Source organism: Maylandia zebra, linkage group LG12, assembly GCF_041146795.1.
Source record: "Maylandia zebra isolate NMK-2024a linkage group LG12, Mzebra_GT3a, whole genome shotgun sequence".
Classification (NCBI taxonomy): domain Eukaryota; kingdom Metazoa; phylum Chordata; class Actinopteri; order Cichliformes; family Cichlidae; genus Maylandia; species Maylandia zebra.
The window spans coordinates 13,044,690-13,057,944 of NC_135178.1; the positions used below are offsets into that span (position 1 = coordinate 13,044,690).

A 13,255-nucleotide genomic window follows, 5' to 3' on the forward strand; every position below is an offset into this window, starting at 1 on the left:
TGCTTGATGGAAAATAATAACACACTCACGCACACACAATTCCCCAACACCACTGTGATGATAATAACGTTCACTGAGCAAAATGCAATTTTTCAGCCGACTGCCCTTGTTTAGGAAGTTTTCAGAGAAGATTATTATTTGTGCAATTATCTGAATAATAAAAGATCCACTTCCAAAAAAAGGTAATATTTCCTACCTTGCGTGTAATTATGGGACAGAGGTGTTAATTGGTATTTTCTTCAAACCTTGAAAAACTTTTAACTGAGAGGGCGGTATTGGGAAATGTCACATTATCATGATGGTCAGCCATTTGGTTTAAAAGCTCCTTCACATATACTGGCTGTGGTGTCAGGGTACTGGATTGTAATGGACAAGATGAGAGTATTGATGCTTTTCTTCACTGGCCAGCATTAAACGAGATTAGATTGTGTTGTTGCTTGTAGGTAAATTACATCTTATAAATAGTCTTTGATACAAAGATCAGTGTGTAATTGGCTTCACCTTCTCCAGTCTAAAGACTCAATGCCTCACAATGCTGCAGTCAATAAAAGCTGATGCACACTCTTGACATTACTGTGTATTCCTTAAATGTTATGAAAATACAATATACAGAGCAACAGTACAATGCTTTGGAGATTGTTCAGTATATACATAACAGGTCGTATGCCTTGCTAAGGAGGATGACAATGAACTGGAAAGTTGTGCCATTCTTGTTTTTCTTTTCTTCCCCCCCCCCGAACAACATGCAGATTTGTCTTGACTTGCTTTGGCCTTTCCAGAACTCTCATGTAAGAAATCCAAAATTGATACAGAACTTCCAAAGCCATTTAATGTGCACACACACACACTCGGAATATCTATCTAGTCACGTCACTGTTCGTTTTAAACTCTATATGCTTTGCTGCAGATCAGTTCTGGGATCCTTGCACGATTCTAAATCGTGTAATAATAAAACAATGTTTAAGTGGCAACCATCTGACAAACAAAAGAACCACCTCATGTTTTTTGTCAGTGATTTATCATCAGTCATATGTGGAATCATGACATTTCTCGCAAAGTTTAATGACCCTTTGGCAGTTTGGGTTGATTCTGAAGTAAATTTACTCCTCGATCACCAACTGTGGATCTGGTTTCTGTTGAGACCCACTCTCCGCTGGCTGGAAGGCATATGGGTGAGTTTGTCACAAGTGCACACAGTACATTATGCCACCTCTTTTAAAGCACTGTCATTTAACCTTTCCATGTAACTGCGCAACTCCTTGGAGTCTCCAAGCTGCACGTCTTGACACACCCACTTAATGTCATGGCTGTGGCTTCCAGTCAGTGTGCTAACAGTGGGGTAGCTATTGTCCAAGGGGATAGTGGTGAACGTGGTAAACTTAACTCGCTTTCTCTTGGTGGTGGGGGAGTCTCCTTTGCTGTCCTTGGCTATGCAGCCTGTGTCCGCCGCCCGATGCACTTGGCTCGGCACGCTCTTCTGGGAAGAGCCTCCGTTCAGTAAGTGGCTGCCCTCCTCGAGGCCGCTGCTTGAGTCTATCATGGAGGTCTGTTCTTCCTGCTGAGGCGAAAGGCTGATTTGGCTCTCCAGCAGCTCGGCCTCGTTCCCCAGCCACACCCAGTCGTGAGCATGGTTCATGTTTTCCTGGCCCTCGATGGAGAGCTCCTTGTGACGGTATTTGAGCGTATAGGAAATGCAGTTAATAAGAAAGACCAGGATGGCGAGGCAGAAGACCCCGAGCAAGGCGTACATGCCAATTTCTAGGTCTGTGAGCCCTCGGGCAGTCTGAATGAGCTCGTCGTCCACATTGCGACCACGGGGTAGATCTACTTGTGCGGGGAAGTCAGCAAAGTCAATTGGTATGCTCTGGCTACCATCCACTGAAAGTTTATCCCCATTGGGTCTGCGGATTATTGCGCTTCTCGTTGTGGTGGCTCTCTTCAGCACACCATCCTCCATGTCAGAGATCGAACTACCGTAATAGTGTGTGTCAAGGCCAGTCCTGTCCTGGGAGGAGAGCCTGCCCCTGTTCTCCATATCATCTCCATCAGGACCATAGTCGCTGCTCCCTCCCCTTGAGCTGTCACTATGGCCAAACTTCACCCTGATGTTGCAGTTCCCCGCAGCTATAATGCTGCGTCGCTTGAACTTCTGGCACACTTCACTAACAGTCATTTCCATCCTGACCAGCAGGCCTTGACCCTCTGCCTCCGTCACAATGACAGGCCATTTCCAGGAAGGGTCCTGCTGCACTGTCACGACTTCCTCGTCTAGTGAAGTGGCTGTCAGGACAAAAAAGTCCGGATTGTAGAGGTCTAGTGGAGCCACAGAGCCGTCACTGAACTGTAGCCAGGCACTAATCAAGGCCTCCTACAAAAGAGGTAGAGAGAGAGAGGCAGGATTGTCAGACATTACAAAGGATTGAAATGATGCTGTAAAAATACTGCATAGAGCATAATTTCATGGAAACAGATCATTTTCAACAGGTTAGCTCTGAAACTCCCCTTGCTTGTTCCGCCGGCTTTAACTTATGGGAGTATAGTGAATTGTTCAAATGAGCTGCATAATGATTATTTGGATTCAGTGTTCCTTTAGTCAAGCTCACTAAGTTGTGGTTAAGCTACCTCAGCAGCTATTTTCTCTCAGCCAAGGGGCAGAAAAGATCAAACAGTTACTTTAAATATTGTTCATGCCACTGAGGCTTCGCCATACATGGGTGTCGTGAAGCCGCCTACTACTGCAGTTTCACAATTTGCATTTTAATATCACCAAGAGACAAATCCCCCAAAGGCGCACAAGTATATAGATTCCCACAGTGGTCTGTCAATGCTCCTTATATTAGTAACACCAGAGGTCTTGCAAGCGCAGTGCTGTCTGCTTATCCCCACACTCTATGTAAGAAGATAGAGCTGATAAATAGCCTTCATGCCCTCAGTCAGAAAAAAGGGTGAAGTGGAATAGTTCGGGGCAGCTCGGAGAGCTCACTGGAGAGCTTGATCAAAGAAGCCACAGCGAGAGTAGCTGCAGCAAATTATAAAGAAAAGCAAACATGACAGAATTGCAAAGTTCAGATTTTAAGTCGAAATTTTGTACAGTACTGTGGTGTTGCTTGAGCTTGCTCTGAGATTAAACTTCTGTTTCCATTAGATAACCAAAGAGAAGCGCTGCGTTACATGCTTTCAAGCCTTTGAGTTAATATATGAGTGCCGTAAAAAGAACAGACTAGCCAAGACATAGAAGAAAAAAATGTACATCTATTCAGGAAAGTAAATAATATAACAAAATTAATTAAAAAAGAGGAACTACAAATAGAAGTAAATGAAAAAGCTTAGCATTTTTCTATTTTTGTATTGTTTTTGCTATTCATTAAAGAATCAAGCTGCCAGGCTGACGCTATGGGCTTGCCCACCAGCTTAAATATTAAGAGAGGCTATGCCAATGGACTGCCAGCCCTCAGGCTGCACTATGCTCACAAGCTTTGGAAGCCATGACAATAAGACTCTGCTGAAGTTTCTGATAATCCTAAAACAGCGGTCCCCAACTCTCACGGCCAAGTCGTTTGGTACCAGGCCGCGAGAGTTGAGGCTCGGGTGTGAAATGTATGGTTTTCAGGGGTTTTATAGGTTTTTATTGTTATTTTTTAATTGTTTTGATCATTAACTTGGTTTCCCAGGGTCTTTTCTCTTGTGTTAAGAATAAATCTTCTTTTTCTTTGGTACGGTAGTGGTTTTTTTTGTTTATTTATCCACGACACAAGGCCGTTCCGTGAAAATATTGTTGGACATAAACCGGTCTATGGCCCAAAAAAGGTTGGGGCTGCTGTTCTAAGACATCCAGCTTGTCTCAAAGCAGCGCTCCTCATGTAGATAACTTTTTATAATCTCTCACTTATTTTCTTTTTCTTTTGCACATTTAGACAGTTAAGGATAGTGTAATGCAAACAAAAAATAACTTTATAGAGACCCTAAAAGTATTTGAGTTGGCGATTGAGCACTTTTGGCTTCAGCTGATATTTATATAAAAAAATTATTTCATCTAATTAAGAGTAATTTAATATTCTAGGTGATAATAATTGCCAATGTAAAACAAATGAACATAATTATCTGCCTTAATCAGATCTGTCTAAATGGTCTGTGAATAATTTTCATCTAGTAGAGAAGAATCAGCGCTCACTTTTGTAAAGGAGGCTCTGAGGAGAAATGAGCTGTTAAGTAAAATCACATAGAAGTCTCTTATACGTGGGTCTGCACCAAATTATTATCTTCTTTTTCTGCTAACCTGCTAATTATCCACTCATTTTATCCATTAATCATTTTATCTATTAAAACACATGAAAGTGTTGACTATAATTTTCTGCAGCTTAAGGAAATGGAAAGATGATAATAAGATATTAGGTATGACAAAGAAAATTAGATTTGAGGAGCATCGACTATCAAATATTTGATTTTGATGGATAACTGATAACATGATTAATAGAAAATCACAGTTGATTAACGATTATTCGTTGGTTTTACTTTTTATCTTATTAAAACACCTCCACTTTCTGTATGCAACAAAGGCACTGTAAGTGTCAAAACTGAATCACTTCCAGTAACTACATTACGTCTAAGTTGAATAGTAGGGTATTTAAGCAGTTTAAATGAATATAATTGTAACTGCATATAATATTTTGTGCCAAGGAACAATGATTTTTAAACTGGACTCTTTCCATACCTGTTGACATTATGCAATCTATTTCACACTGTCTGAGCTGCCACAGAAACTCAGATTCCAGTTGATAACCCCACCCCAACCACAATCTTTGAAGCACTTGTCTGTTTTTTGTGCAAGTATTGCAATGCCCACTGTGTCATTTTAAGACAGTGGCCTCTGCAGATCTGATGAGTTGCATGTGGCTCTTTATGTTCCCCCTGATTGCAGCAGAATGTGTTTCAAGCGATGTTTTCTTTGGTCATCAGTCAACTAAAATATCTTTTCCTATCTTTACGACGTTTTACAATCAGGTTTTCAGATTTTCTCCTTTCCCTGTAGAGCCATCTGAACATTTTTCACATAATTCACTCTGGCTTGCCAAAAGTGGAAAAATGTTGCCTGTACTGATGAGTCTCAATTTCTGCTGTTAGTGTCAGAATTTGAATAAACAATATGAGCGAATTACTCCATCATGCCTTTTGTTAACAATTCAGCCTGCCGGTGTTATATTCAAATGGGGGATATTTTCTGGGCACATTTTGGGCTCCTTAGTACCAACTGAGCATCACTTAAACACAGCAGCCTACTTGAGTATTGCTGCTGACCATGTCCATTTATGACCACAAAGTGTCCATCTTCTGATGGCTGCTTCCCTCAGAATAACACACCAAAAGTCAAATAAATCCAAACTTGTTCTTGAACATGACGGCGAGTTCACTGTACTCTCATGCTCTTCACAGTCTCCAGATCTCAATCTAAGAGAGCTTTTTTGGGATTTGATGGAACGGCAGATTTGGATCAAAGATGTGCAGCTGACAAATCTGCAGCGACTGTGTGATGCTGTCATGTTAATATGGACCACAATCTCAGAGGAATGTTTCCTAGCACCTTACTGAATTCATGCCATGAAAAATTGTGCAGTTCCAAAGACAAAAAGGAGGTCCAGCCCAGTATTAACAAGATATACCTAATAAAATGGCAGGTGAGTGTATAAATTTATATGAATTTGCTCATTCAATTAGACAATATGTTTTCAAACTTGTGAGCCAATAACCCTTACGCATATTAAATGTAGTTTTGTGGTTTTTAATTTCTTAAAGCATTCTGACCTGTTTGGAGCTCTGCAAGACTTCCTGTGTGGTTGTAGTAGCCAGGATGGCCCGGTTACTTCCCGGACTGAGCTGCAGGCTCATGGAAAGGCCTGTCACCAACTGGACTCCCAACTCTGTGATGGTCACTTTGTCATCCACCACTGTGATAGTCTTCTCTGCCAGGATTGAGTCTGATAAAGGAGACAACACCTGAAAAAGTGAAGAAAAACAAGGAGAGAGATGACAGATTACCATGGAGACATTAAAGTAAAAAAGGCAAATAATTACATTTTTCTTTGACGGTATTCTTCACGAATACACGCAGTAACCTGTCACATTTGGTACGAACAATTATAGATGCTACTCAACAGCAGTGACTCAACCTAGTGTATAGCCTGTTGATGAAGGCTTTATGATTTCCTGCTCTAAACACTGAGGCCTGGGAGGTCTTTCCCAAGAGAAATCAGCAGCAACAGCAAACAGAAACTGATGGAGCAGAAAGAAAACAGCAAAAAACTTCATTAACGGAAAATACACACTGGTCACATTGTTTGACTGACAAGTGATTTCTGGCAAGTGAAATGCAAAAACAACACATCAATGAGCATCTGGCTGTGAAGATGCCACTGATTTTAGAAAAAAAAGGGAGGGATTACTGTGAGTTACAGGTGAAGCTGAGAAAATGTCTTTCCAAGGGTTTTCATCTAACATAAAAGACTTGCATGCTCCTCCGCAATATGCAAAACGATACACAAAACACACTTTTTTTTTAATTTTATCTGTCGCTACTCAGGCTGGGTGGATCAAAAAACAACTCAACTTGGATGCCATCCAACCCTTGTACCTCATGTAGGTATGAATCCATTCCCTTTGACTAATACTGGTAATCTAAAAAAGAGGCACACTTTAACCCCAAAACAGAAGAACGAAGCATGCAGAGGAAGACTTCCTCCGCATGCTTATCCTCATCCGTGTGCCGTATCTTTCATCAGCATGATGCATGGCACAGGCAGTCAGCTGTCAGACCCTCATACTTGCCGTGTTTTCCGGTTGGTGCTTATATTTTCAGGTTTGTGGTGTTTGGGGATTGAACACATCTCTGCACAGAAACAGACGGATGAGTACTCTGAGCCAGGAAACAGATCCCACTCTCACAGATGTCATTAGGAGGCTGATATTCATCCAGTTAGTGTGAAGAGCTTGACAAAGCATAGGGCTGAGGGGAGAGGACCCACTCACTACAGAGAGCCTGAAGTACAGGCTGTGACACACCAGTAATCACCTGTCTGCTCTGGTCAAAGGGAGGTACTAGTCAAACTACAACAGCAACATTCACAATTGTTACTGTCCCCGGGATAAGCAACATGTTTCCACAGCATGTTATTCTGACATGTTTTTCTCTAGAGAGAATAATGTAATGTTAAGCTAGGTAAACTCTAATTAGAGTTTAAGATATACCTAGAATTACAACCATGTTGTTGTCTGGCTGTGAACACATTCACATCCAAGGATTTGTAGTACAACATAATAAATGTAATTATTTTTAAAGATTCTGACAGAGTACAGAGCTGTAACCATGACAGCAGTCATGGCTGTTGCTACAGAGAAGCAAAAAATGTTAAAACATGAATGCTTCAAGCACATTTTTAGCCTGGCAGATTGACAGAACCACCAAAGCACCACCAATGCTCACCAGTTCCTGAGTTATGGCACCAAATTTCACCATTGAATTGTTAAATATAAAAGGTTACAAATTTAACATTTATTCTGAAATTTATTGCAATGTTTTGCCTAATTAGTGCATAAACTCTCGAGTTCTGGCCAGGCAAAGAGACTTCAGAGTTGACCACAAAGTTATAAAAAGAAGTATCCCTAAGATGTTGCGTTTATGCTGATGGGATGGATGAATGCTACACCCAAACTCACACAGTTGTGGTCAGAAGTTTAAGCTCATTACAGGAATGAATGTCATGGTAATTTGGGGCTTTTAATGATTTCTTAGAACTGTTCAGCTTCCAGGGTGGAATGATTATACTGAATATATCTTAAATGATTAAAAAACAAACAAATTGGGTGCACCAGTTTGAAGCCTATTGGGATTTTGTCTAACCAACAAAGGGATAAAGTGTACCTACAGGCTCAAATACATACACACATCACACTAATATATGATTAAATGTATTTTAGCAAGTTGCACCTCGGCCAGATGTTTTTGGTAGACATCAACAAGCTTCCAATTGGATATTTTTAATCACTCTTCTTGGCAGAATTGGTAGAGTTCATTCAAATCTGTTTGTTTTCTGGCATGGACAAAGTTCTTATGGAAAGTCCACAATTTTGGGGTTTGTGAAGGACTTTCTAGAAGCTTAGTGTTCGCCTGCTTCATTCATTCCAAAACTAGTTTCCATGGTTGTTTGGGATCATTGTCCTGCTGATACTCTCTGTTGTGTCCAACTACCTGTTGAACTGACCTAAAGTTGAAGAATTTAGAGGTAGAAATACTTCTTCATTACTCCACCCACTTTGTGCAATGTACCAGTACCACTAATTAGATGGTACTCTCATCTAAGGGTGACAGTTTGGGGTTTCTTTCTTCCAGACCTCGACAAAGTGGTTTCTCATCTCACCTTCAGCACCTTAACCGAAGATTTAAGTGAGTGTACGTATATATTTGAACCTGTACGTAGAATTATGACCCTGTGTGGTTTAGAGAAAATCCTAAATTGATTCAAAGCTGTGCACCAAATGATTGTTTTTAATGTCATTAAGGATGTAAATCATTCCAGTCCAGTTCAGAGAAATCATAAAAAGCCCCAAATTACCATGACTGCTACGCCCGTGATGAGTGCAGAGGCATAGAACTGTATTTCCCAAGTGGTTGTAGTTAAATCACTAATAAAATCACTACAGTCTTATTTTTTTTGACTCATTAGAACAACCACAATATTATAGTGTTCTATATTAAAACAAATCTTTGCCAACCTCAAATAGCTTCTACACTACTGTGTGTGTGTGTGTGTGTGTGTGTGTGTGTGTGTGTGTGTGTGTGTGTGTGTGTGTGCATCTATACAACAGATTTTGAGATTTGCACAATTACTTGAGTAAAGAGGATTAAAAGGAAGCACTGATCTTCCAACACAAACATTGCTGGAGTTTTGAAAGATTCTAGCAACGGCAGAATAATTGCACACTGAATGACAGCATTTCACTCGAGTAGTTTCTGGATCTCTTTTGCTGTTAACAAAGCAGGTATTCAGGGAAGAACAAGAATCAATGGCAAATACCTATTTGGAATCAGAGGCAACATTGTTCAGAGAACATATGGTTCAAATCAGGGAAGAACTGACCAAAGTGGAGCATTACAGTAAAATTGCATTTTTAAAAATTATAAAATGCAACTTGAAAGAAGCCTACTGAGTATTAGTTTTTAGGAACCACCACTTTTAACAGTTTTTTTTTCTTTCTATTTATCATGATAACACTGTGCCAAGCTTCAGGGGATTGCACCAAGCATGTTACAGTCGTGCCCACTAAGATTTTAACTGTGCTTTGAAATTAAACTTAATCAAAACAGCCGGTGTACAAATTGTATTGTGGTTGCATGTGTACTAAAGATAAAAATTTTATGATTATTATGTGTTAATAAACCCCCCACTGCCTGACTAACATTCAGATTTTGTCTCATTGCAGCAAATGTAATTTTAGACAGCACCTGTAAGCTGTTGTTGTAACAAATTCTGATACAGATACAGATTCTTCGTATACCTGAATAGTGGTCATGCCTGTGTCAAGGCCCACTAGTATCTTCTTGTCCAATAGCTGTGCAACCTGTGTATTCTCTACTTTGAGGAAGTCCCAAACAAGCTCCGTAATGTCCACCTGCCAATCGGTGCCCAGCATGTAGCTGGTCTGGCCTCGAGGATCAGCTGACTCGGCTATAAAATGAGTCAGGACTTTGACCATGGCATGCTGGTACTGCAGAGTGCAGCTTCGCCCTCGCCTGTCTTCGTCGTCTTCATCCTCGCTGTCCCGTGTCGACCTGTTTAAAAAGAAAGAAAGAAAATAAAAAATAAAACAGTCTGATGTGCAAAGTGGAAAGAATTTCTTTTCTTAGCAGTGAGAGTGGCATGCCTTTAGAGACAGCAGTGTTGGCTGTTTTACAGACTAAAAGAAAAAAATATTGGATAAGCTGCCATGAAATTTGGTACAATTGAGGCTGAAACAGGATTTCTTGCAGAACTTTGCCTACATCCAAAATGCACTGACAAGTGCATTTAGCAACATGTGTTGCTAATTTGTTACTTTTGTATCTGGTGCTTAACATTATATGAGCTATGCATATGCATGCTACAGTTGTTATGCATGCTCATTGTGTGTTATCTTGATTAAAACATTACACAGTACAGTAAATCAGAGTTATATGTCATATAACTTTGATTTACTGTACTGTGTAATGTTTTAATCAAGATAACACACAATGAGCATGCATAACAACTGTAGCATGCATAATGATGTTAAAAAACAAAACGCTGCTGCGTACTTTGTGTTTATCGGTATCAACAATCTAGAAAAGGCAGAATTTAAAACACTCATTTTGTACTGATGTATGGTTTGTGGTATTTTGAGTAGCATTTTAAATTGGAGTAAACAACAAACACACAGACGGGTGTAACTCATACCGGGATGTTCACCCGACAAAACTCAAGCTATGATGCAATGTTGTTGATTAAACCAGTAAGAGGGGGATCAATCCAGCGAATGGCCATCATTTCTCTGTCTAAATGTCTCTCCTTTACTATTTTGGAGCACCCGGCCTGGATTGTAAATGTGCATACACCTCCTTACGGCTTTACTTAATAGCCTCCCAGATCGCTCTGTTGCAAGAAAATCTAATTTTATTACTTTCGGTAACAAATCAGCCAACAGAGGCACAACTATCTCTCACTAGGAAAATTGCTTTGAGTGTGACAAACTAGGTTTAAATGGTTACAATACAGCCGCAATATCATTAGTTTACTTATAACTGTATTTTTTTTTTACATTTTCGCATTAACAAACACCTTTGAAGAAAACAATCAGCCTTGAATGTTGACAAAGCATTGTTTGAATGGTTATTCTGGGGAAATAAATGCTGTTACAGCTCTTCAGGCTTACACTGGGGCACGGTTGGGATTCTTCCAAAGGAAAAAAAAAGCACTTTGTCAACACAACTACTAATCATATATCTTACTGTACAGACTTGTGCCTTCCTTTTCATCTAATCATCTTCATTTGTTCCTGTGTTGCTATTTCTCTCTCTCACACACATAAACTCTAGTAAAGGTTGCAATCATGATGAAGGGGAGAAAAAAAATGAAATTAATCTCTTAAACTCTTTTTCTTGCGATTATCCGCTCTGCTTGTCTCTTTCTGTCTGAATCCCCTGAGAAATCGGACTGCATGCGAAGCTGTGGGAATAAAGATGTCAGCTGCATTCTCCAGAGGAAAGCCAAGGGTAGAGAGAGATTTGAAGATAAGGGCTTAAAAGCTTTGCTGGAGGGACTGATTTCATATTCGCGAGTGAAAGACCGCCTTTATTACTGTGGAGTCAATATTGTAACACTGAAAAGAAACAATTTGTCCAGCTAAGTCACAGCATACAGTTATGAAAAGTACATTTGCAATTTCACTGCATTTTGGTTTTCAAATACAATTTTTTTTCATGATGTGCCCTGTGTAGTTAAGTATTGTGTATACAAGTGCTACAAGGTAACACATAATCACATTGCATTTTTAATTAACACAGTATTGTAAAGGTTTACTGCATTTTATACATATCTCTGTACAATTCTTCAATTTTTCTATACATATTCTGTGCATTGTTACCTGTATATACAAACTTCGGTTGCTTATGTTTATGGGACCACCTTGTGTCTTCCTTTTATATTTTATTTTCCCTTGCTGTAAGAGCTCTGTAACACCAAAATTTCTCATCCGTGGGATAATAAAGGTTTATTCTATTCTATTCTGTTCTATTAACTTGAAGAATCACATTAAAGTTATGGTTATCTCACTGTCATGTCAGGTATGTCCTGAAACAACTGCATTATACTGCTCACACAACATGGATGCTTTGCGAGCATCTGCACAGACAGCATGTTTACAACAAAGCGAGCGAAGAACCCAGGGTGAGTGTATGCAGAGCCCAGCCCAGCAGCCGGGGCCTGCGCTTCAGCGGGTAACAAAGGCAGTAATGAGCCTCCATTTCTACCAGTACATGTTCCTACAGCAGAATCACAGTGGAGATCTCTTTAAAGTCTATTTGGGTTGATTTTAAACATTTCTTTGTGTTGTTAGGTTTGAGTTCATATCAAAACTTCAATTTAATTTAATTAAATTTTATATAGCGCCATATCACAAAAACAGTTGTCTCCGGGTGCAAACACAAAAACAAAGATTTCTTATGTGTCCTCATTAAATGTCAGCGTGTGGGACATAAGCTCAAGGTCTGTATTATCAGCTGCTAATGATGTGACAGTGATTTCAGACCTTGTTATGGAGTAATATAAAAGTAATGCAAGGAGCTTTAAAACGAAATGTAATACATTACTACATGTCTTTACTATTTTTTGAAGTTAGTTGTTATATTTGTCTTTTATGTGAATTCCAGGCTTTGTTAACGGGTTCTTGGAGATTGCAAAATAAGTGCCTAAAAAGCACTTTGGGTGACTGTCAGCTGTTTTGAAAATGCGCTATATAAATAATTCACTTGATTTGGCTTTTTTTTTTTATTTGAATAATGTCTCCAACACTGCTGAAAGTCTGGTGACCTGTCCAGGATACACCCTGCCATTCGCACAGTGACAGCTGAAAACTAGTAAACTAGTTTCAGGTGATGGGCTAGACTTAAAAAAAAGAAAGACAGAAAAAAAAAAGATTGTCTGGTTCAGGAACACTACGCCCCACCTTAAAACTAAGGTTGTGGTAGAGCAGGGTTGGGCAACTCCAGGCCTCGAGGGCCGGTGTCCCTGCAGGTTCTAGATGTGTCCTTGAACCAACACAGCTGATTTAAATGGCTAAATTAGCTCCTGCAGTTCTCCAGAGCCCTGGTACAAAATAATCATGTGATTCAGGTGTGTTGACCCAAGGTGAGAGGTAGAGGCTTTTTGGAAACACTGTTTAGCCTGGCGTTAGCACATGGCATTGGAAACTAGAGGGGCATGATCTGAATCTGAGTAGTGTTTTTGTCACGGCCTGCGGGATCGGCAAGGCACTGATCAGCATCTCTCTCCCCCTCCCCTGTTTTGCCGGGGCGGAACTCATGGCGGGTTCACGCCCTCGGTCCACGCCCTCCCGGATCATGCACACCTGGGCCTCATCAGACCAGCTGGTATATCAGAAGGAGGAGATCAGCTGTTCAACGCTGGATTGTTGTGAAGACTCTAGTCAGTACACGTCGAGCCCTAGTTTCCCACTCTTCCGTCTCAGAAAGTTA

General features: G+C 40.2%; 1 protein-coding gene across 2 annotated transcripts in view; it reads right to left on the reverse strand.

The window, feature by feature from the left end:
* Positions 1-815: 815 nt before the first annotated feature.
* Positions 816-13,255, reverse strand: part of si:dkeyp-14d3.1 (transmembrane protein 132C) — a 166,607-nt gene continuing 154,167 nt past the window's right edge. For both annotated transcript variants that reach the window (XM_004544144.5, XM_076890712.1), the window contains 3 exons: positions 9,547-9,820; positions 5,800-5,991; positions 816-2,368 (listed from right to left, as the gene is read on the reverse strand). In XM_004544144.5, the coding sequence (XP_004544201.3) occupies positions 1,202-2,368; positions 5,800-5,991; positions 9,547-9,820 (1,633 nt within the window). In that variant the 3' untranslated portion in view covers positions 816-1,201. The remainder of the gene's footprint in view (positions 2,369-5,799; positions 5,992-9,546; positions 9,821-13,255) is intronic.